This window comes from Cyprinodon tularosa, unplaced genomic scaffold (genome assembly GCF_016077235.1).
Source record: "Cyprinodon tularosa strain WSP-4 unplaced genomic scaffold, ASM1607723v1 ctg289, whole genome shotgun sequence".
Lineage (NCBI taxonomy): Eukaryota > Metazoa > Chordata > Actinopteri > Cyprinodontiformes > Cyprinodontidae > Cyprinodon > Cyprinodon tularosa.
The window spans coordinates 1468109-1493227 of NW_024038995.1; the positions used below are offsets into that span (position 1 = coordinate 1468109).

At 39.3% G+C, this 25119-nt stretch overlaps 1 protein-coding gene across 4 annotated transcripts in view; it reads right to left on the bottom strand.

Moving 5' to 3' along the window:
* The window catches only part of LOC119787130 (partitioning defective 3 homolog), a 349189-nt gene that overhangs the window by 271996 nt on the left and 52074 nt on the right, over window positions 1-25119 (bottom strand). For all 4 annotated transcript variants that reach the window (XM_038290773.1, XM_038290770.1, XM_038290772.1 and 1 more), the window contains exon 2: window positions 17279-17380. In XM_038290773.1, coding sequence (XP_038146701.1) covers window positions 17279-17380 — 102 coding nt within the window. The remainder of the gene's footprint in view (window positions 1-17278; window positions 17381-25119) is intronic.

A 25119-nucleotide genomic window follows, 5' to 3' on the forward strand; every position in this document is an offset into this window, starting at 1 on the left:
TCTGTTTGCACATTCCTGCAAAGGTTCTGCCACTCATAGTGGGTAGGGCGAGTGGACCTTTCAGCCCTTAAAATAGTGAGCCTGCATTAGTGCAGGGCGCTTTAATTCACTGTATACATTTATTTCACAGAGAGATGTCACGTCAACCTGCGTCACATAGCTGCAGCCATACCAGCCAGATCTCTGTGTAGCTATAGCAACGACTGCAATCTTTTTCAGGTGTAGGGAAGAGGTCCCGATCTCATTTATACTCCCCACCTTTAATCACGGCGAGTGTGACTTACTTGGGAATGAAACTCGATAATGAAGGGGTAGCGCATCAGGGGTGGGTTTGGGCCCAAAAGGCCACCGTAGCAGCAGCTTTGCTCATAGGCGTTGTTAACAGGTGTTAATCAGGCACCTGATAATCAACACTTGCTGTACCAGAAGCTCAAAAGAACAAACAGCAGACAAAATCAACAGCAGATTAAAACAGAAGACTGTTTTATGGCCGAAGCCCATAAACTGTACACTGCTGCTTAATCCTCAAATGTGTTTTTCTTAAAAATGCTGCAACATTTAAGGAGGAATTAACATGCTTTTTACAACAACAAAAATGAATAAAGAAAAAAATAAATCAGCCATTGGATAAAATGCCTGATTTTAGTGCTCAGCTTAATAACTGAGGTAGGAGCACCGTCTGTAAAGTGCAAGGTTGGAGCAACATTTTAGAATTTCAGGTATTTATCATGGAGACGAATGTATTTTATTTTCCCAATGCACAAAAAAAATGAGCGAAAATCACTTTTCCAGAACCTAATTAATAACATAATTTCAAAGAGAGTGGAAGGTTAATAGAAAGTTATGTAAATCAAGCATAATCAAGTAAATGAATTGAAAATAAATCCTCCTGCAGCTCCCCCTAGTGTTTGAAGTGGGACAAAAACTAACAGATCAGGTAAGAATAAAGAAACAGGACTGTTTTTTTTTTTTTTTTATCAAACTCAGACTTGCTTCTTTAACAGAACAAACACAATTATGGGATATAAAACACAAAATACAAATTTTAACAGATAACTGCAATACTTCCAAGACATACTTTTCCATATTTTTTTTATTTCAAAAAGTATTGTGGAGGAAAATAAGGTAAACGCAACAAGGAACCTTGCAATTCCATCACTCTGACAGTAGAGGGCGGACTAAGCCTGTTGGATTAACCCGTCTTTAGGCGGTAGCTGGGTTTCATATAAAGATTAGGTTGGATCAAAGCTACAAACCTAAAGTATATAAAAGCTTCGTCTCGGTTAAACTCACCTAAAGCTTGAAGTAACTAAAGATTAGAAAACAGATAAATTAACAGAATGTTCCTATGAGGCTGGAAGAGAAGCTTGGATCTGAAGAGAGGCGGAGGCAGATAAAACGGATGAAGAAAAGATGAGGGAGAGGAAGAATAGGAGAGGGGGGGGTCATAATCTCATTACCGCCAACACACAAAGATATCTGTTGTAATCCTGACAGTCCTGTTGGCTCCACATGCAAAAGGCTTTGTCCTCCTCTGACACCTTCTTCTGCATAATTAAGACAAATCACACACATTTAGGAGACCAAACATCTGTTCTTCAGCTTCTCAAACCACATTTCTCTGCTTTTGTCAGACATTTTCACCATGCGAAAAATAAATAAATAAATCACATCCAAACATCCAAGCGTTCGTGCCACAAATATTCCTTTAATTTGATCAAAAGTATAAAGCCCCGTCTCCCCTCGATAAACATTAAATAAGCTTTAAGTGAATAAGAAATTCCAGGATGCCCACATTTTTCCAGTTTATGGAAACATTCTCTAAACGGCTCATCTAAACCATAACAACCAGGCTCCAAACCATGTAAGGTGTCCTGGAGCTAGGTGGTGTTGTTAGTTCGCTGGTCTCTCAGCCCTGACCGTAACCAAGACAGAAGGAGTGTTTGAAGAAGAAGCTCTGGTGGAAACAAGGAAAAAGAAGCATGGAGACTGAGGTAATTTAAAGAAAAAAACCTGCTATTATGCTAAGGGACCAGGCTTTCAGAAAGTTTAGCCATTTAAGACTCCCACAACCAACTGTGTAATCATGACTCTGAGTCTGTATGTGGGTGAAAATTATGTCAGCAGAAATGCTGAGGCTGCTAGAGTGAGCGTGTGAGTAATCACTCCACTAAACAACGTGGACGTTAAAAGGTTCAATTGTATACATTTAGGCCTCGGCCCCATTAGGCGGGGTTTCACTCTGGATGTTTGGTCCAAATTAGAGCCGACCTGAATGGCCGCGGCCAGACAGACCAACGATGTGTCTAATGCAACCGTTTCTGAGATAAAAAGATAAACAGGTACTGGTGCCTACGTTAGAATTCGTCTTTGGTTTTCCCACATCAATTCAACAACACGTTTGGGTGGTGCTCCAAGCAGCACAATCAGGAAGTTTCTATGAAACCAGCATAAGCTGGAGAACTCTGAGTCCGTACGTCTCCCATCACATCTTTCCTCTGCAGCATCATGAGATAATCAAACGGCATATGTCTGTTACATCCTTAACCCTTTAAAGCCCGATCCAAGAAAAAAAAAATAGATACGGTAATTACTTTTTTTTGGTTTGAAGTCCTTATTTGGCCTTTTAACAAAATATGTAAAAAGAAAAAACAGAAATACATTTTTGATACTAATAATTTATTACTATGCCATAAGTCAAGACTATTTTTTGTGTAGTCTTCTACTGGCTGTTATCAGGTATATCTGATTGTGTACAATAGGATTTTGAGCAAAGTTTTTACCATTTAATTATGCAAAACGAGTCAGACGCAAAACATTTCAGAAACCGTATGTATCAAATATGATACATTTGGCATTACAGGGTTAAAACACATGAAACAAGTTTAATTGAGGTAAAGTATTTGTATTTCACACACTGAGGTAATATTACTTATTTTTATGTGGATTTATTCTTGATGCTAAATAAATATAGATGTGAAAATTTGTGAGGAGCTTGCAAATCTTAATTGGACAATAAAAAGTGTTGAAAACTCCTCCAGGCGGTGACATGATTATCCAACAGTCATGCTAACAGAGGGGCGTAGCAGAATTCTGCTACGTTCAGATCGCAAGCAGCAGAGGAAGCGTTTTTTATGCTTGTACAAGTTTAGTTCTGTGCGGCTGAAGCATCTTTGCTACTCTAGCTGTGCAGCAAAGTGGGTCTGATGCGCGTTTGGAGCGGAGCTACCCTATTCTTCTTTGTCTGTAACAATGGCAGCTATATTTGCTGTGATCAGTGGGTAAAAAGTAGTTTTAATATGTGTTTAAGTGGGAAAGTCGACCTGAAAACGTCATCTGTGCAATCAGGTAATCCAGACTACAATCCTGCCTTCAATATTATTTCTCTGTCGGAGCCGCTCAGACATCCGTACACCGGCGGTGCGCCGTCACTGGGAATCCCGTTCAACAGCAGCTCCTGGCCTGGTCGCCTCCTCACGGTTTTCCGCTACTGTTCGCGGCTGCTGGAAGGCGTTTTTCATGCAGGTACCAGAATAATAAAATCGAACATAATTTGCTGGCAGGTTAAGAAATTGTAAGTTAATTTAGGCGTTAATAATCTGTTTCAGAGGCGTGATTATAGCGCTCCGCATCAGCAGGGCTGCCCGTCTCCCTGCCAGCTCCTAGATCAGCTTCTCTGACTGGTTGATGTGGTGCGTCGAGCAGCAACAGATCAATTTTACCAACTCCTGCTTCTGAGCATCTGAGGTGCGAATGAGGCGACAACATTTACTCTCCATGTAAATAAAACCGGTTCACATTGAGCCATTTTTTCCGGTCCAAATTCCACAATTTCCACAACAAAATTTCAGTTTTTCCAAATTTTTGTAAACAATAATGCAAATTTAAATATACTTTATGGCAGATATTTTAACAGGTGGAAGGAGAGATGGTTGCCATTTCTAGAAAGTTGGATAAAGCAGTCTAGCAATGCAAAGGCTGCAAAGACCAGGAAAATACTTGCTACTTCCTTGTTTTGTGGAAGGCAAAGTAACCTTTACAGCCGCACATGCTTTACCATGTGGTAGCATAATAAAATACTAGATCTGCTTTACGTATTCAGCTGCAGATAGGATCCTAACACCCACATTATATTTAAATTGCATGCATGGTTCATGGTGTCTTCAATGGCCTCAATGCCTACAATGGATGTATTCTTCAGGGGCTGAGATGCTGAAGCTTAAAGGAGTACTTGGTGGGGCTGTCGCGGTTGATGAATTCCCCCTGCGATTATTCAAGGAGGGGAAATATTACAATATGCGATATTATTGCACCATCTTTTTTTCTTTATTCTAATCTATTTATTTCGCAAATGTGTTTGTATATTGTTAAATTACCAACTACATGACAAAATTTCCTTTGAAACAGGGCGCTTAAAAGTTAAAAAAAGGTTATAAAAAGATATGGAAATTTTATTGAACGCAGATCAAAGGGGGGTAATGGCACAGATGTGCCTCATTTCTCCGACTGAACTTAACAAAAACAAAATTCAGAAGAAGGCTGAACTTTTAAAGCCAAATTTGACTGCAGCATCTTTAATAAAAAAAAACAAAAAAAAAAAAAAACAAGTCGCCTCACGACTCTGTGAGGCAGGAGGTGGCGGTAGCCGCGCCGTAACAGCTGGGAGGTAGTTCGCTAAATGAGCCCATGAATTCGTTGTTTCCACGTTTTACTAGAACCATTTTGCCGTAGATTTTACAAATGGCCTCATTTAAATTGTTTTTGCTCCCCCTTTTCATTTGGCTGAAAACAGAAATGCTCCCAAAGGGGCAAAGTAACATTTGGTTTTGACATCCAGTGCAGCTGGCATTGTATCCTTCTGAACTGTTGTCCCAAGATGCGGTGATGGCGGTGGCCGGTTTTGTAGCGCGGTGAGCTTCTTAATATCGCAATATTTCATTCGTGTGGTTACCGTGACAGCCCTAGTACAGGAGAACATTAAAATGAGGGTAAAGGAAGAAAAGAGTCAGAATAATCATGAACAGTATTGTAATTGTATAAAGCAACAGTATAAAATAACATGTTTTATTTTTTCCTGGTAACGCTGAATAAGATCCATCTTGGGAATAAACTGGACCATTCCCTTCAAGATGCTTAATGTTTTATTCGTTTATTCAGAGTTTATCTCTAAAACTGTAAAAAAGCCTCTAAAGTCTCCAGAATGTCTTTTGCAGTAGCAAATAGATGATAAGCAACAGTTAATTTATGAAAAAGAAAACAGAAAGTTTCATAATTATACTGAAAATAATGACAAATCTAGGCAGTCAGTTTAAGTTAAAACTGAAATGAACCCCATTCAATAAATCTGTTCCCATCATGTTTACTTAGAATACAATACAATGACCTACATAAAAGCATCTAAATACTGCAACAGTCACAGTCCAGACTAAGGTGAGTTCTCTGACAGGCTGGGTTTCATCAGGTGGGTGAGAGGAGCGGCTGTTTGCAGAACAGAAAATGGGATGTTCGGACACGACCCGCTATAGCAGCAGAAACACACGTCCAGATTTCAACAGCTTTCAAAGTATTTCTTAGCTACATGTGTTTAAACACGCGCCCTCTTATTTCCCCTAATTCACCCCAGACAGAGTGACATGTTAGATGTTAACGCAGAAATTAATGTCAGGCAATTATGAAATCAATCCCAAGACAGAGGCTTAACAGGAATGCATCTTGCAGCTCCTTCAACCAATTCTGATTTGGGGGAGAAAAAAAAAAAAAAAAAGGCCCTTTGAATGACTTAAGGGCAGATTATACTTCTGCAAATGTCGCTCTGGTCTGGTCGCAAACCAGCCAGAACTTTGACGGATTGTACTTCCGAACCTCCTCGATTAATCTTTCATCGTAGTTGTCCGTTGTCGTTGTACCTTGGTTTTTAAAAATGGCGGACCCCGGCATCAAATCTAAAAGGACGACCAGACACACAGCCGGAAAGGCATACCAAAACCAATAACATCTGCTTTTTGTTTGAGCACTTCTGCTTAAAGTCTGCGCAGGTTTGCGACCGTCCGTCGCGTAGTCAGGATTTTTTTTAGGTGCACAGAGACAGATGTGACAGTTGCAGAGGCTATGCATCAGAAGCATAAATTGGCCTTTACTGACAGATGGACTTCCTCTGCATCACGATTTAAAGCACTTTTTAGTTCATGTTTCCTTGATTTAAGATGACAAATACTCATATGAATGCAAAGAAGACTTGGAACAACCTTCTTTATATTAAGCTTGTATTAAAGTGCATATACCTACCTACCCTACAACACCACTGTGTGCAACACAAAGTTATTAGAGAAACAAAAGCCAGGATTCTGTTTGTTTTTTTCTAAAAGTAATTCGCTTTGCGTGCTGATGGAATATGTGGAGTCTGAATGCAGGGGGACTGCAGGTGTTAGTGGAAAAGTTTGCTATGGGGATTGGTTTCTAAAGTCACCCACAGGAAGGTCAAAAAGCTTTCCATCTAAATAAAACAACCTGTAAGCTAAATATAGTTGGACAAAACCTGATGCACGTATCGGCCTTTTTATCAGGCCCCGTCCACACAGAGACAAACACAAAAACACCAGTGCATCATCCATAGAAGGCTGGCGTGTAAGCAGACATTTCTGAGTCCAGATAGTACAAATTATTCTAAAACTTCTTAAACAGTTCTGTAGTCACTAACTCTCTGCAGCTTCGTCTGATTTCATGTTTTCGTCTGCACCTCTAAACTGCCTCAGTTTAGAGGTGAGGAGCATGTTTTTTCATAGTGGGAATAAAACTGTGATCCTTTCGAAGTGAGGCTGAATCTTAAAGCTGACTGTACATTACTAAATAACTGCTAACTTTTAAGGCAGAATAATAAATTGGTCAAAAAGCTTGACCCTATTTTAATTTTTATTTCTTGTTTTCAACTACTTTAATTTAAACTATTTTAACAGTTTTTAACTCTCATTTTCTATTTTAGCTGGTCTGTATTTTGCTTTTTTACTATATCAATTTTATTGTTTGTTTGTTTTTTTTTTTCAGTTATATGTACAGCATTTTGATGACCTTTGTTATTTTTTTTTTGTGTGTGTGTCCTGTTTAGGTAATATTACGGAATAGGATTAGGCCACTGGAAAAAAAATTTAAAAAGTCTACCGGTACTTATTTTTTTATCTTATTTTAATTCAAAATGGGGAAAAAATTCAGAATTCTGGCTTTTTTTCCACAGAATTCTGACTTTAATCTCAGAAAACTACGGGAGAAGATTAGGGCCACTGGAAAAAAGTTAACTGATTTTTTATTTTATTTGAGTTTTATATGGGAACAATGTCAGAATTCTGAGAAAAAGTCAGAATTCTGACTAAATAAATAAATAAAACCTTTAACTCTTTATTTTTGTCCAGTGAACCTAATCCTCTTCTCTACAATATAGCCCTGGAGAAATTGGTTATTTCAAAAATTACCTTATGAATAAAGGGGTATGCCATGGCATGCCATAGTGTGTTTTATAATGCAAAAAACTGATCTAAATATTATATTTATATTAAAAATATTTTTGAAATAAGGTCAATTGCCCTTACTTTTAGCTGGTTTATATGATGATCTACCCAAATAAGTATTTCTGCTCTTAAAAGATGATAATTAGATGTTATGCACATGAGATACAAGAGATGTTTTTTTCTTACCTTGACAAAAAAACATCTGCAAATTGTCTTACCTCTTTAAATGAAGGAAAATACACTTCAACAAACAGTGACCAACTTATATTTACTTTTTTGTTGCGTGTTTTCAGAAGAGGGGCCAGAACCAGTTCTATAGGGGCACTGGCCCCTGTTGGCCCCTGTCTAGAAACGCCCACACCTCCAGGCTAACATGCATGCAGCACACTCATAAAAAAAAATAACGATGGCGCCATAGAGTACAGTGTGCATGCTTAATTCACTTCTTGGCTTGTTTCAGTCATTGCGTCACCAACAGTTTTCAGGCGTATTAAGTGCATCCAAGAGGAGACATAGAGCTGGCTTCATTTGGAACATTTTGTCATTGTGGGAATATAGCCTCAGTCTCATTAATAAACACTATATAAGAAAACAGGTTTAAGGTTTGCTGGGGAAGCCAGGCAGAGAAAAGAATTGTTTTTTTACAAAATCAACAAACACTACAACAGATTTCAGGTCAGCGGTTTGCAGAACATCTGCTTTACTTCTGCTGCTGTGTAGCTTTGCTCTTTTCTCATCATTTACACCTTATGTTTTGGAAAGTGACTGCAGCATGAATGAGATCCACATACTGAATTGCAATGATACAACTATTAGTTTGCTTCATATTTCAGTGCATGGCAACGTTGGTCAGACAAAGATTTAGAAGTAGAGCAGCTCATTCCTTATCTGCAGTTTTTGGCTGATCTCTTGATATTTATTTCCACATGATGTTCTTTCCTTCTGATGTTATCTGTTTTCCAAGTTGGATCAGTTAAGAGAGATGCTGCCATATATTTTCCTGCAAACATTAAAATGGTCATTAAGGCCAAAATCTTTAATTTGAATTTCATCAGACCTAACTACAAACACGATGCTCTCTGTCCCTGACTGCACTCTGTGCAACAAAGGCAGAAAGACAAACACAAGGAGGGACGCAGGGCTGACATTATATTGGAGAATTTAATGCACAAAATTTCATGCAATACTCCTGTGTGCTCATTTTGAAGTACGCTTAAAACTGGAAAAGTTGCTGTTTGCAGCACAGGAGGTGAAAGCTCAGCAGAATAAACTCCTGCAGGGTAAAAAGTTAAAGCATCGCTAATACATGCGTACAGTAAATAATATAAATTAAAAACAAACCAACAAAGCAAACAAGATAACAGAGAAAGCAGCAAAATTGATTAATTGGAGAATCGATGATTCATAAAAATGCATTAGAATATGCAATATTTCTTCAGAATGAATTAAGTTTTTTTTCTAAAGGAGGTTTTTGCTCATGGTCCCTCATTGTCGTTACAGGACCAGGGGAGATCGCTCCTTTCAGGCGGTCGCACCGGCGCTCTGGAATGATCTTCCGCTTTCCTCATGCTTATTTAATTCTTTTGATGTTTAAGAGTGAACTTAAAACCTATTTGTTTAAGAAAGCATTTTAATTCTAGTAGATTAAGGGTTGTTTTATGACCATGTATTTTGTGACTGGAAATGTATTTTTATTTGTATTGTAATGTAATTTTGTGAAGCACCTTGTACCTACTTACTAACATGAAACTAATTTTCTGCTCAAGAAACACAATTTTTATGGAGTTTTTTTTTTTGTTTTTTCCACTTTTTATACATTTATTAGCAGCTCGGAAATGCAAAGGGTCAAAAACCCGCTAAAGCCTTAAATTGAGCCAAACTAAATAGAAGCAACATCACAGACCTCTGCCACCAGTATTCTATCAGCTTGTGAAACCATTATCTCAGTATTATATCAGTCAACTTTAAAAATATTGCTATGTTTCTTAACTATGTAGATGATTTGCTCATATTGAACTAAAACAATTAAATGTTTTTGTTTTTGTTTGGAAATTAGGACATTTCATATTTTTCCCCTATCAATCAATTTTAACCTGGTTCTGTCTTGGTTGCTCGCTCGTTTTAAAAAGTCTCTATCATCCAGCTGAATCTGGTAGAAAAGTCGTCATCCTGTTCTGATTAGGACAGGAAAAGAACAGAGGGAAAAGGAAAAGAGGAGGAGGAAAAGGAGGAGGAGGAGAAAGAGGAGGACCAGCCTAAAAGAAATGAGGTCATTAGCAGCCCTTCCTCCAGAGGACTGGAGGAGGGGTTCGCTCGTCAGCACAGTTTCATGAAACAGAGACGTAGAACTTGGAGTATTGCGGTGATAGATAAGACAGGTCATCATGGGTTTCATCGTGAATCACATCCTGCATTATTCACCTTTAATTTCCCAAAACGTCTGCAAGGAATTTCCTGGTGAAAGAAAACCTCAGGAAATGATGCGTCCGTTTGCAAACCGGAAAGAAGTAAAAAGCCGAGCTGCTGCAGCTGGTATAGATCTGCAAACTGTCCAATCATGGAAGCCCAATGACGCCCTGGACCCCAGGAACGTACGCCGAACCCCAGAGGCTGTTCTGGTTCTCCTTTCTGAACTCCACACACGCTATGGCTGACCTCTCCTCCATCCCAGCAATGCTGCTGTTGGAGGAGCTCCACACAGGCACCGATCCAGAGCGCAATCCCACCACAGCAGCTCTATGTTCTCCTTCTCCTTAGATGGCTTTGAGATGAGCCAACAGATGACTTTTACCAGTTAACAGAGGGGAACCGGACTCAGGTTGAACCAAACTTTTATAATAAAAAGCTCTAAAACAAAGCGAAAATAAAAACGTGGAAAGCTTTATTCAGATTCTCCAGAACATAAAAGTAAATTTATCTTTTTCAAACCTGCGAAGAGGAAAGCATCCAGTCAGCACCTACAGTTCAGGTCCTGTGGGATTCATTTTAGCCACAGCTCATTGTCTAAGCACTTAGAAAAATCAATAAGAACCACAGACACAACAAAACGGGTCAAAAACAGAGACACTGGGTCAATAAATACGGAGGAACTCCTTTGTTGCGGTGCGTCAGCTCTCATTTTATCTATAAAGTTCCTCGTTATTACACTCCCCAATTACAAGCCTCATTTTTCTATTGCTTCAGCACCTTAAAGTCATTCAACCTTGCGGTTAATAATCCATTTACTGAGCAGCAGACCCTGACTGGCCTGAGGTTTAGACGGAGACGAAAAATGAGCAGAGTGTGCGCCTGGCAGCTTGCTCGTCTGTTGATATTCTGTGAGGAGGTGAACAGAGAACCCAAGCAGCCGCTTTAGGGAACTCCTCTGGGCTTATTTAACCCCGTAGCCCTTTGCTGACTGTCGCTCCGCCTGTCTGCTGGTCTGAAACGCTGGGAGGCTGCTCTATATTCAGCTCATTCCAAGACGGGGTTAGGATCAACAACAAACAAACCAGACTAGATCCTTGAAGGTTACCGGCTGGATCGTTCCATCCAGTTCATTCGTTTGATCGACTTATCAGGATTTAGTAGAAGATGAGTTAGAGCATTTTAATCTTGCAGGTTGCCTAGAAATTAAAACTCAGAATTTGCATTAAACATCTAAAAAATTATGGTAAATAATTTGGAAACATGAATGTCTAATGCAAAATAGAATAACTGCCTAACCTGAGAAAATGTGTTACATTAAAAACAGGAAGAACGTTTCATTATTTTAGGAATTGATACATGCAAAGAGCGCTTGTTCCACACACGCACACAGAGAAGTGTTTCTAACATTCATGGTTGGAATATCACAGCAGGGGTGTGAGCAGCTCATGTGTCTGGGCATGGCCTGTCAAAGGACCTCTGAGTCTCTGTAACATGAGGAAAAGTGTGGTGAGCCAAAAAGGAAACGGTCCTAAACTTCTTTATTCTGCTGTTTTCAAACAGGGATCCAACATATATTTAGTTTAAAAATCCAAAACTCTTCCTCAACAAGACAGATTTTATTGCCATTTCCAAAATGTACTGACTGACTGACTGACTGACTGACGCCAGGAAGGAAGGAAGGAAGGAAGGAAGGAAGGAAGGAAGGAAGGAAGGAAGGAAGGAAGGAAGGAAGGAAGGAAGGAAGGAAGGAAGGAAGGAAGGAAGGAAGGAAGGAAGGTAGGAAAAGCAGGAAAGGATGTGGGGAAAGAAGACACGTGGGACAAAACATGAAAAAAGCAAGAAAGACTAGAAAAGTAAGGAAATGATAAATGAGGAAAAGAAGCAGACAGACAGGAAAGCTCAAAAGAATAAAAACAAGAAAGGAAGAAATAAAAAAAGACGTAAAAAGTAAAGAAAAAAACATAATTTGGCAAGAAAGGACTTGTTTCCTTGACTGTTAAGGCCTGTCCGTTCTCCGTATGACCGCAGCAGGCGCTTGGTTCGCATTGCCGGCAGTAAGTCAGACCTGTTCCTGGTGCATGTTGGTCTTCGCCAAGGCTGCCCTTTGTCACCAGTTCTGTTCATTGCATTTATGGACTGATTTCTAGGCGCAGCAGGCGGCGTCGGGAACTTAGGGTAGCATCTCTGCTGCTTGCAGATGATGTTGTCCTGTTGGCCTCATCAAACCAGGACCTCCAGCGTGCACTAGGGCGGTTTGCAGCCGAGTGTGAAGCAGCTGGGATGAGGATCAGCACCTCCAAATCCGAGGCCATGGTTCTCCACCAGACAAAGGTGGACTCCCCTCCTCAGGTCTGGGAGTCCTTGTCTCTAGTGGAGGAGTTTAAGTATTTTGGGGTGAAGAGGGAGCCAAGTCGAGGAGCAAAGCTTTTGATTTACCGATCGATCTACATTCCCACCCTCACCTATGGTCATGAGATGTCGGTAATGACCGAAAATACAAGATCTCGAATACAAGCGGCTGAAATGGGTTTTCTTCACAGGGTGGCTTGGTGCACCCTTCAAGATCGTTAACCGGTAGGAGCTCGGAGTAGATCCGCAGCTCCTCCACGTCGAAAGGAGCCAGTTAAGGTGGCTCCGGCATCTATTCTGGATGCCTTCTGGTCGCATCCCTCGGGAGGTGTTCCAGGCATGTCCCATTGGGAGGAGGCCCAGGACACGGATGGACTATGTCTCTGAGCTGGTCTGCTGTCGCCTCGGGGACCCCCCCAGAACAGCTGGAGGAACTGTGTGCGGATCGGGAAGTCTGGGCACTTCTGCTTAGACTGCTGTGTCTGTGACCCGGTGTGGGTACCAGATCTGCTCGGGTCCTTTGCTTGCTGGTGACGTTACGACACATGATTGGCTGAACGTTGCCACATGATGTAAAACATAGTGGTTGCCCGGACAACGATAATAACATCATGCAGTGTCCATTAGCGTGTATAATTTTGACTGATGGAGTTTTACCTGATCGACAACATATCTGAAAAATATCTGTTTATGGTGAACAAAGTAACAGTTAGACCATGATTTAAAGGGGCAGAGATGGGTAGCGATGTAGCAATGTTCAGTAGTTAACATGTTAGCTTCTTTTAGCACAGCCATATTTGAATTTTTAGCAACAACCACCGTTGGTTTTCTACAAGTAGATTAAATTATGTTTTCTTCATCTAAAATCTCTACAAAAGCAAATAATAGCAAATATAATTAATAATATGTTGAAACTCCAAAACAGATTTGATCCTTAAGAAATGGGTTCAATACGGTTTGTTTGAGTGGAGTTGCAATATGTTGATGTCATAAGAAGGGGCAGGACCTCGAGCAGATCTGGTACCTACACCAACCCCGGATAAAGCAAATGGATTTGTTTCCCTTCTTTCCAAATTATGTTTTGAATCCAGAGAAAGAAATACAATGAAAAGGCGAGGAGTTAAAGACAAGATTTAGACAGACATTGGAATAAAGAAATTAACTTCCATTTAGTTTTTAATCCTATCCAGAACTGGAAGAAACTGATATGAATACTTTTCTAGACAACATAAGAACCAAGTTGGGCGTTCTTTGGTTAGCGCACATGACCCATGTAGGGAGGCCTTAGTCCTCGACGTGCAGACCCGGGTTCGAATCAGACCTCTGGTCCTTTGTCGCATGTCTCTCCCCCTCTCTCATACCCCCTTTTCTATAAGCCTACTGTCCAAAAAAACATCCACTAGTGCTGCAAAAACTCAAAAAAAAAACAAAAAAACATAAGAACCAAACAACAAAACAAAAGTACTACATCATTTAACAGCCCCAGAATCCCCAGAATAAAGCATTAATTATTTTATTTCAGTTAAAATCATTCAATCATTCAAAAATGATGCAGAGTTTAATAACCAGCTCAACTCAACATGCTTCACCTCCTCTTAAACCTCAGGTTGTTTTTGAGAAAATCATGCAGCACAATCTGGAACTGCCAGGCAGCAGAAACAAAGTATTTTCCATGAGCTCAATATGAGAAACACCACCTGAACTCCTGAGGAGGCAGCTGCCTCTGAGTAAATACTCCAAGAGCAGAGGTAATAAAAGCCCCTGATAAGACAAGCTGCCATCTCATTCTGGTGAGGAGAGAAAGGGAAGGAAGGACAGAGAGAATAGGAGGAAAAAGGCATCTGGGAAAATAACCAACAAGTTCTAAGGACAAGCTGACACTTTTCCTGGCACATCACACATCTGAATCCGCATAAAAGCTGATAATTTTAGACAGGACTGGGATTCAATCGCAACCAAACACAAAGCAAAAAGGTTCTAGATATTATATTCCATAGATTCCTGTGTGAGCTTATAAATGTGTCCCTGTGTGAAGGGCCAGACATTCCTTCCAGTCTTTAAAAAGCTGCAGAGGAATATCAGAGATGAGTCACAGCTGTCGAGAGACCACCAGTAATGTTTAGTGGGGCAAACAGTCCCACGTACTCCCATCCAGGTTTTAGGTTCCCCCTCATCTCAATCCAAATCTACTTCAGTATGGATCAATGGAAAGACACAAATACTTCCAGACTGACATCAAAATAAATATATCTTCAATGCACTCCTTAAGGGCATCAACCTAACCTTGAATTATTAAAAACCTCTAATAAACGGTTCTGCTTCCATGCAGGACTAACAATACAATAAAAACCTCAACAGGGCCAAGCTAACATGAGCGGCCTCAAATATTTAACAAACATTTAACTAAATCCTTTAATTAACAGTGCTGAACTTTAGGATGTCTGAACTTGACAAGGACAAACCTATTAAGTTGTTATTGGCAGTAAAGACAGAGTGCAGTCTATAATTTATCTTTTCCAGCATAAAAACGATTTATTTTATAACCTGGCCAAGAAAATCCTGTGAACTCAGTGAAAATCTAAGAGGAAGAACACATTTTTCCATCATATCTCTCAGCTCAGACTTCACTTGGTTCATTCAGTGAAAATCTGCATCTAAACCATCTTTTCTTTCTTCAGGTGTGCCCCAGGGATTTGTTCTTGGACCTGCCTATTTTTTTTTTTTTTTTTATCTCCTACCCGGTTTCTCTCAAAAGTTTTAAAAATTCTGTTTTTATTTCCATCTGGATACCGGTCGATACCTCCTCCATCCACCTTCTCCTAGCTCTAAAATGTATCTTTGTGTTTTGTTCAGAGCGCTTTAATGTCTTTGAAGGTGCCAGAAAACAGAAACATATTACTTTTCCCCATGTTGGGAAGTCTTTAGAGTTATTCATAAAACTTTTCAGAATCCGAATGTTTCAGAAGTATCCCTTTGAGAGGAAGGACTTTGTGATGTTCAAACACAAAAAGCACAGTAATTCATTGACAAAAAAATACAAGAAAGAAAAAGTTCTTGAACTTTATTCAGCCTTCCTGTAATCTGCAAAAACTCTTTGCTCATGTTTTTTCTGCAAAACATGTTTTTTTTTTTTTTTTTTTTGCAAAAAAGAAAAATGTAAATACCGCCATATATCTCAGCCTGTCCTCTGACTCAAGCTACGGTAGTAAAAGCTAGCTTTGAGTGTTCTACCTTCAGGTACCACTACAAAGGATGTTGGTTTTTTCTACGCTATTTTAATGTTTAAGCATGAATGGTTTAAATGATTGACAAAAGCATTGAGTTTCTGACGAGTCAGTCATGAGTCAGAACTTATCGAGCTATTAAGCTTTCGAGCTAAGGTGGCGACAGCTATTAGCTGAATCTCATTTTAAGATTTTCTGTGCATGATCCTTGTCTTTAAACAAAGGAAGAATAATGATTAGGGCTGCAACTAAAGATTATTTTGCAAAACAATTAACGATTTTTTTTTTCTGGATTATCTAATTATTAATTGGGTAGCAAAAGGTTCCTTAGATTTTTTTCATCAATTAAACCAGGTGAAAACGATTCCACTAGAGGAGTTCTGGATAGAGCATATTGACAGACAAAATTTTTTTTTTATCTTAAATGCAGAATGTTTATATATTTTTTTTAAAATTTTGATAAAATTACTGCTCTAAGTGGGTTGCTCTTTCAGTTAAAGACATGTTTCAGAATATCTACGCTTTAGGTTATGATCACTTACTAAATTAGTTGACTATTATTTTAATAATAGATTAATCACGATTAATCCGATTAATTTTTTTAGCCCTAGTAATGATAATAAAAAAATCCACTTTTAACCAACAGATAATAGCTGAAGCAACACTATAAAGATCTTTTGCAACAAAAAAAAATACTATAGACAACAATATACATAGCCAGAGGAACATAGAGTCCATTAAATAGGCAGAATAGAGAATTAGCCGTATTCAAAGCAATAACAACCCCACAGCCCGCAGGACCATAGGTGAAATTCTGTTACAGTTGTTTGTTTCATTTTAACCCTGGAAAAGAATAATACAATCAGACTTTACAGAAAACCAGAATTCTCCCTGACCTCTCAATGAAAGATGCTTCAACACAGCTAGGAAGACTGCAGGTCTGAGTTAGTATATAAAAGTTTTTTTTGATTATGACAAGTGTAAAATGTTTGCATATTCTGCTGTGAAGAAGGCCTGCAGCGTGGGAAATAACAGAGGGATAATAACAGACCTGATGACGGCGGCTTGCTTAGAAGCGCTTCTAGCTTTAACTACAGATATGCACGTATTACAAAGGAAGATGAAGGAAACTGGGAGATTTCTCTGACTAGCATGAGCAACATTGTTTTCATCTACGTCTAACATCTGTAAGAAGGATCACAGATCTCTAAAAGCTTCAATGTAACTCCTTTTATCCTCAAGTTCACAACATTCAGTAAACCATCACAGCAAACCACACCCACATCGTTTCAGTGCTACTCAGACCACAAGAAGCACAGCTATCTTCATCCTTTGTTTGGATTTGAAAAACAAAGACATCAAATAAATTTCCCAGTAAATCTAACCTCTGACCTTATGTTGCAACAGCTACTCCTCTCAGCCTCCGTCTATTTTTTGTTTAAGATAACAGAGTTTGACTTTGTGACCTCTGAACAATAAATCAGAGTCAACTTCTCTGATGTCAGGTTCACACTTGAGCATTTGGGAAGACAAGCAACAGATGAGCCCAACGGAGGCCTGGAAGCAAGACTGTCAGGCTGACGAGTTCACAGAGGGTCAAGGTGAGTTCAACCACTGGTGCCGTTAACTAAACTTGACTAAACATCTAATCTGCTGTTTAAAGCCCAAAAGTAGATGGAATAATCTGATTAAAAGGAAGGGACACAGAATAATGATTCAGCTAAGAAATAAAAGAAAATCAAGTTTATAAGAAAGTCCAGCATCGGTTTTATCCACTCTAACCAAATAAAAACTCACTCTGTCTTTGTCGTCGGCCACGTCGCAAAGCACATCATCCAAGTCTAGGATCCCACCGTCACCATGCTCAAGTCGATGGACTTGCAACCAGTAGTTTGCATCCTAGTAAACAAAAAGGGAAAAAAAGGTTAATGGATAAACCCAGCAATCAGATTGTACTGTTTATTGTTCTATGCAATGTTTAGGTAAAACTGCACTACAAAAATACTAATTTAGTGAGTTCTCAGTTCTTTATACGTCCAGATTTAAAGTACAGACAAAAATTCATCACAGATACAGAGATCAGATACTGAATGTAGTGACGAGAAAGAACACATTAGGTCTGACTGGATTACAGAGGGACAATGGACGATCAGATATTGGATATCCATTGGAGATCCATTCAAGCGCACTTCAAAAGGAACTGTTATTTCTTTATTTTTGCTGCTTATGTACGCTTTGTTTGTTCATAAATAACTTACATTTATGTGTGTTAATGTTTTACCTTTTTTAACAATGTTTATGTCAAGGCTAGAGCCTTCACTCAGATATATAGTTCATTCATTTAAAAGTTGAATCGTATCGGGTATCGGCCGATACTATCAGCCCAGGTGTCGGTATCGGAAAATATTGGATTGGTGCATCTCTAGTAATGACCAACTGACAGAAAAGAGTTGGAAAAAAATAACCGATGGACAGAGAAGGGGAAGGACAGGCTGACGGTTAAAACAACAAGGGGACGGATGAACTGACTGACAAAAATCAAAATAGTTCAGGGTTGCTTTAAAAAATACTAATAAAAAATGTATTGATTGACAAGGGTATGGAAAAGAATAAAATGATACCTGCTGCTGTCATGTTATCTGTGTTAAACAAGCATTGCAAACATTCTCGGCAAGAACTTCATTAGTCTCTAAAAACATCATGGTGACTGAAAGAAAACCCAAACACCAAATGCAGAACAGGCTCTTTTATCAAAAAACACAGATTAGGCATTAAAGCATGAAATTCCTATGGATGTTCACTGGAGCCTTAATAATCAGAGCTGGAAGGGAATCCACCCATAGCTACAGTTCAAATGACTCCAGCTACCATGACATTAAGAAACACAAGAGGCCTTGTAAGAATATAAGGAGTGGAGTCAAGGACAGAATTGATTATTCGTACATGAAAACAGCAATTAGCGATAAGCTAAAGTTAAAAAAGTTATTATGTAAGATACGTATTCCAGACAGAAATGATCAATAAACGATTAGGCTAAAATATATTTAATTCAAAGAAAGACCGTAACAATTATTGCATTTATTACATAATTCATACCTACATGTATCACTTATGAAAGAACAAAGTTTAGCCCTGATTGGAGTTTGTAGTTCAGCTACTGTGAACTAGAATCATGCTGCAGCCCTGAAAGTTAGAAAGCTTCATCAATGCAAAAAAGAGCATGGCGAATAGATATAATAGAAAGGCTAAAAGGCAACAGAATAAAAATGTCATTTTATTATTTAGCATTTGATAAACAAAAGGTTGTTAAACATAAAGGAGAACTGTGATGCTGATAAAAGGGAACAATGAAGTATCTTAACAGCTCTGAATGCCAGCTGGCATCTCACTCTAGATTCCCCTAAAGACATAGTTACAAAATAAATAAAACATGCATTTTGTTTATGTTGCCTTTAGGGACAAGATTTAAAAAATTATTATTTTTTTTTAATGTTGCTTAAATCTTGAAAAAAAAAAAAATTGAAGTTTCATCTGAAATATTAGTTATTTTGCAAACACTAGACTGACGATTATCAGTTGGAAAATGTTAACAAATCGCCAAACCTTAGTAGATGCTACATTTCTTGACAGTTTATACCATTTATGCAGGATCTTTGGATAACAAACTAAAGCCTCTTTCCCACTGATACTACCTGGTTAACGCCTCTTTTTCAAACATGGGTCGACCCGCTAAGAATCAGCATTTAGCTTCCTTCCCATTGGCCAAAAAGCTAGGCTTAACCCTTCCCTAGCAAGCTGCATGGCCTCTGTCCCCACGCAGCCACATGTCTCGTTAAATCATCATGCTGGGTTAGATTTGATGTTAAAGGGCTGGTTTTACTCCCGCAGCAGTGTGTCGCATTTTCGCAGGTAGGATGAAGAGATTTTTAATTTATGCCCAATTTTGAAGCGTGGTCTGCGCTATGTTATTCCACGCCACAATGCAAGAGAGACAATCACGAACTAGGTAGGATTGTGGGTGTCTGTGTGTCGGTTTGACGAGCGTGTTCGCCGTCTACAACCCCTCATCCAATGCAGGACAATGCTGCGTGTTTTGGTTTCAGATGGAAACTAACAGACCGCTGCACAGTTACAAACTAGCGTCCTGTACGGTGTAAGGATTAGTGTCCGAGGTATACCAGGCTCTAGGAGGAGGAGCAACCTCCTCCAGACAAGACTCTACTGTACATCTACAACTTATCAACAAAGGACATTCTTTTGAGGACCAGAATGTTCACAATTTGGAAAAAGAAAATAGGTGGTTTGAGAGGGGTGTGAAGGAAGCCATCTAAGTTAAGAAAGAAAAACCAACCAACCAACCAACAGAGGGGGTGGACTGAGATTTCAGCTTTCAAAAACTTACAATGCAGCAATTGAGTTAATCCATTCCCACTATCATCACAGCCCCACTCCCTGTACAGCAGAGCGGAGGACCTCGTCTATTCAGCCAGGCCAACAACCATATCTGCGTTAACTGCGACACACACGCAGACAACCTGGTTTCTGAGCATAAACCAGGCCTACAGAAGCCGAGGCGCAGTAAGTGTGCTTTATTGTTTCGCAGCTTTACCTGTCAGAAACTCTCTAGCGCTGCATCATGTTTGTCAAATGTAAACAGAGTTGTTTCTGCTTGTTAGATCAGACGCGACTGTCACGGTGTGACCGTATGTTGAGATCAATGGTGTGACATAATTTACCGGGTCAACCCAGGACTAGTGTTTCCCTGGCATCCCATCAGAGCTGAGGAGATTTTAACACGGGTCACTTGCCGAGTCGTTTGAACCGGGTAGACACGCTCCAGTCAGCTGTTCCCACTGCCACTAAAATCTGAATTTTCCCGCGTTTGAATGGGTTTTTAAACCATTGGGAAATGATTATAACAGAACATGAAGCATGAAGCTGAATCCATAAACTCCGGGTGTTTTCATGTAAAAAATATTAAATTAGAAGCTGCATTCTTTGCCACCTGATGTGGCCTGGGCCAAGTCTTATATTGAGTTTATTCCATATTTAGGACCAGATCAAACGGTGTGTAAATATGCGTGTGTGTGAGTGTCATTCTGTGGGGGCCAAGTTCGGCGTGCAAAAATAGCACACCGCAAATTCCCCATGACCAACTGCAAACAAGGGAAGCATAGTAAACAAGTTAACAAGCCTGACAGAAACAGAAAAACAAGTCACCACCCACAAAACACACAGCTCTCTCTGATGTGGGTCTGTGCAGAAATAATGCTCATCACATCTCCCTCCTAAAGAACAAACAATGTAAAGCTCTCTGCAGTACTGTACATCCATCCACTCTCTCCTGCTCCCCCTAGGAGCTAATAGTGAATTACACGATAGCTTGATATGATGGGGGCAGTGAATGACCTGGACAGATCTAGAGCTGGGTCACCAAAGTCATCTACTGTTTCAATGCTCATCTGTCCGACAGCAGACCTGGAAGGAGGCCAAAGGCGGCACCGTGACAGTCAGTGGGGAGGCTGGCTTCTGATTTAACACAGACAAGCCGGCCTGTGGAGCACGCTGCGTAAAAGAGACCAAACAGCGTGTCAACTTCTCTGATTAGAACATCTACTGCGCAATAAGGGAGGCTTTAGGAAATAATGCAGTATTTATCAACTCACTGTGGCTTAAATCAACTTTGATCATATCTATACAAATTATATTTAGTTTGGACCAACAAAAACGGTGTAGTGAGAAGAAATAATAGGTCAAAAATATAAATAAAAAATGACAACAAATATGGTTTATAAGAGCAAATGTGGAATAAAAACAACACAAGGAAAACTTGATGTGGTACCATTGATGTATTATCTCAAAATATAAGTCTTGAAGCCAAAGCTTCGGCACATATCACACTAATAAAAAAAATAAAAAAATCACCAAATCAGTCACTAAATGACTGGAAGACACATTTTTTTTTTTTTTATAGTCTCAGTTTAAGAGACAATTTGAGAAAAGAACTTCCAAGCTTTAAATGAGCAAGACAAACCTGATCCGCTTGATCCAGTCCTTTGAGGAGAAATGGGCCCAAATTTAAGCAAAATAAATTAGTGTTAGCCCAAATTTCTTATTTATATAAACACAAATCATTTAAGTAATCCTATTTAATGTCTCTTAATCTCTAAGTTGAACTGGATTATCTCATTGTATACACTGGGTTTCTTGACTTTTTTTGTGCTTATATCCCAGAGTTCCCTCTTTTTTTATTTATTTCAAAAACTGAAACAAAAATGTACAATAAATTGATGTAAGGTATTCCCTAAAGTGGATTTTAAATGAAAGCTGCTGAACTTGGACTGAAATGTATGATGGTTAGTAGGGCTGCAACAACGAATCGATAAAATCGATAAAAATTGACTTTTAAAAGCGTTGGCAACGAATTTAATCATCGATTAGTTGTGTCGCGCGATTAATGCGTCATCTGCCGCCGCCGTCATCCCGGGGAAGAAAAAAAAATATGGCGGAGCGAGTCAGCGCCGCAGTTGCAGTGTTGCCAACTCAGCGACTTTTCAGACCCCTCCAGCGACTATTTTTTTAAAAAGCGACTAGCGACAAATCTGGCGACTTTTTACGATGTCACTGGCGGCTTTTGGAGACTCTTACGTGAAAGCATGTATCGTTCCTACTCTTGTCCTACAGCGGCAGCTGCTGCCGTGGGGCGCCTCCCCCATCCCAACGCCTTTCTCCCTCTCCCACAAGAATCCCTCTCAGCGCTGCAGTCCGAGCCGCAGGATTTTAGTGAGGAGTTTACCCTCAGCGTCCAGACTGCAAATGAAGCGCGCATGCTCCGGGATTGACGGCGCAAATTGATCACAATAATTAAAATAGCCTGCGCTTTGTAAAGTGAAAAAAGTCGTAACATGCAACTTTTGTAAAAACAAATAAACATGGCACGGAAGCACCACTGTTATGACGCAGCACCTGAAAAGAAAACATGTTGGAGCCTTCAATGGCAGTGAAGAGAGCTGATCAGCAGGATGAGTAACCATGTTTGTTTCATTTTAAAGTGGGGAAACGTAAGTTAGTTTCTCAGGTAGCTCATCTGATCCTTTCCTTAGCTTGTTAGTAGGTTACAGACAGTGATAAGGTTGGCTACTTATTTTACTTTTAATTTCATTTGAATTAGCTTAAGCAGCGTTTATATTTTCTTTATAAATAAATTAATTTGCAAATTATGAGGGCAAGGCTTTTAAAGTTTAAATCTTCTGGCAAAGATAAAGAAAAGAAGATCCTGCAATTTATGGAAGTAAAGCAGAATAAAATCCAGCAAGATCAGTAATATGTCAATTAATTATCTGCCACATTCCCATGTAAATATCTGTCTTTGGAGGATGTGTTTTTTAGCACCCCTAGTTCTCTCATTTTTATTCCAAATACAATTTATAATTTGAATCACAGGGCTATTTTTATCTCTATGGTTCAGTATTTTCTCAAGTAGCAACTTTAACTGCTATACTTTCCTGTCTTAAAAGGCAGAACTCTTCTAGTCTAAAAAAAACCTCATTTGTTGAAATGGGGGGGCCTATTGTTTGAACCCCTTAGGGGCTTTAAAAAACAAAAATGCCTGTCTCTTTTTGCGCTTTATGAAACAAAGTACCCTATATTTTGTGGATGTACAGCTACATTTCTCATGTAAGTTTGCGTAGTTTTAAAACAAACATTTAATTTTTCATATTGCACCAGTACAGTTAATGAGCAACCTGTACTTGTGTGCTTGTTTGTTCTGTCTAAAATGTTTATTTTGGAATAAAGAGGTTAATATAAAAAAAATATTTTGTGTCCGATTCATCGATTAATCGAAAAAATAATCGGCCGATTCATCGATTTTCAAAATAATCGTTAGTTGCAGCCCTAATGGTTAGAGCAGGAAGAGGAAGGAAAGGAGGGAAAAAGAGGAAGAGAAGGATGAGCTAGGATGGAAGAAAAAAAGAAAGATAAAGAAAGCAAGAAAAGAAGATGAGAAAGACCAGAGATAATTTTCTACATCATGAATTTCTTATCCCATACTATCGTAAATCAGAAAAAAAACAAGAAAAAACAAAGATCAGTCAAAATTTTTCTAGGGAGATCACAGTGTTTTATAATCTCTGCAGGTCAAATCCCATTCTAGGACCTGTGTTTTTTGGTTTATCTCAAACTCATTACTTTAAAGGCAAACCACAGACTTTGTGACCTAAAGAGTTGACGCATATGAGTTATTTTAAATGATTCCTCAGGCCAATACACAGCTCTTGACACTCAATGCTACAAGCTGGGCTCCCCTTTTGAAATACCGACTACGTAAGTAGGGAGAAGACGCACCCTCATTGGCCAGGTCATGTGAGCTGGAAGAACGTATCGCTTTATAGCCACAGGCTCCTATATAGTCATGGAGCTAAAGCTTTTGCTCTTCTATTTTTCTACCTCCTCGACCACGGGTCATGATTGAGGCGAGGGAAAAGTTTAAACCTTCTAAGGAGGCTAAAAAGAGAAAACGTGAATGGGATGTACCTGAGGAAAAAAAGTTCTCTTAACTCAACTCTATCAATAGAATGGTAAGTTAAAACTTTGCTCCTAGTAAACAGTCACATATCTTTGTTATTATTTTTGATGTTTAGTACGAGCAGTTACAAGTCTAGTGCCCCTAGTGGCCAAAAAGTACACGGTGCACCTTTAACCAAAGAAACACCAATCATAACATATGTTCTATGTGGAACTTGTGTGCGCCATGGCAACCTCTGCATTAGGGCCTTTCAACCAACAACAGCCTAACAGAACCTAGGAACCAGCTTTAAAATACAACTGACAACTGCCTGAAAGGCTCCATATACACATAGCACAGTGCCTATTAAAAAAAGACGAAATGTCTGTGGAAGATCTGGACTTTCAGTCAATTGAGGATGATGATGAGGCTGAGTGGAGTACTGGCAGCGTTGACGAGGAAGACCCTCTCGCCATTTTCTGGAATCTTACTTCATTTGATCACATTCGCTTTAACAATGAATTAATTGACATCATGGTAAGTAATAGACACTTGTTTTATATGATGGCTAATTTTATCGTAGTTTCAGCAAGTAGCCAACTTTTAACGCTTCATTTAATGAAAATAAGTGAACATTTATTAATTTACAGTCTACCATTGAAGAGGTGATTGCCGATCATTTAGAGGACACCATCAGCCACACAGAGGAGCTTTCCTGCACCAATGACTATGATGACTTCGATGACTCAGATGGAAGCATATGGGAGCAAACAGGATAAAAATCAATTATGAAGCTATAAGCAACAAACCAGTAAAAAGTTATTGGGGAAAACTGCTGGTATTAAGTACATTTGTTCATTGAAGGGTTAACCTATTAATTAGGCTGATATTATATAAAGCAGGAGTTGTTGCTTTAAGGAGATTCTTTAAGGAGGATCCTTTAGGGAGGATCTTTTGTCATGGTTAAAAGGTAGGCCCCCCGCCAGCCCTACCTTTTAACCATGTGAGTTCCCATGAGGGTAGTGGTGTCCCAATTCCTCTTTGTATGTAGGGGTAGTAGACATAAAAAGGGGTAGGGGTACAAATATAGGCCTTAAAAGCAAATTTCAGTTGCTGACTTGCTAGGGAAGGG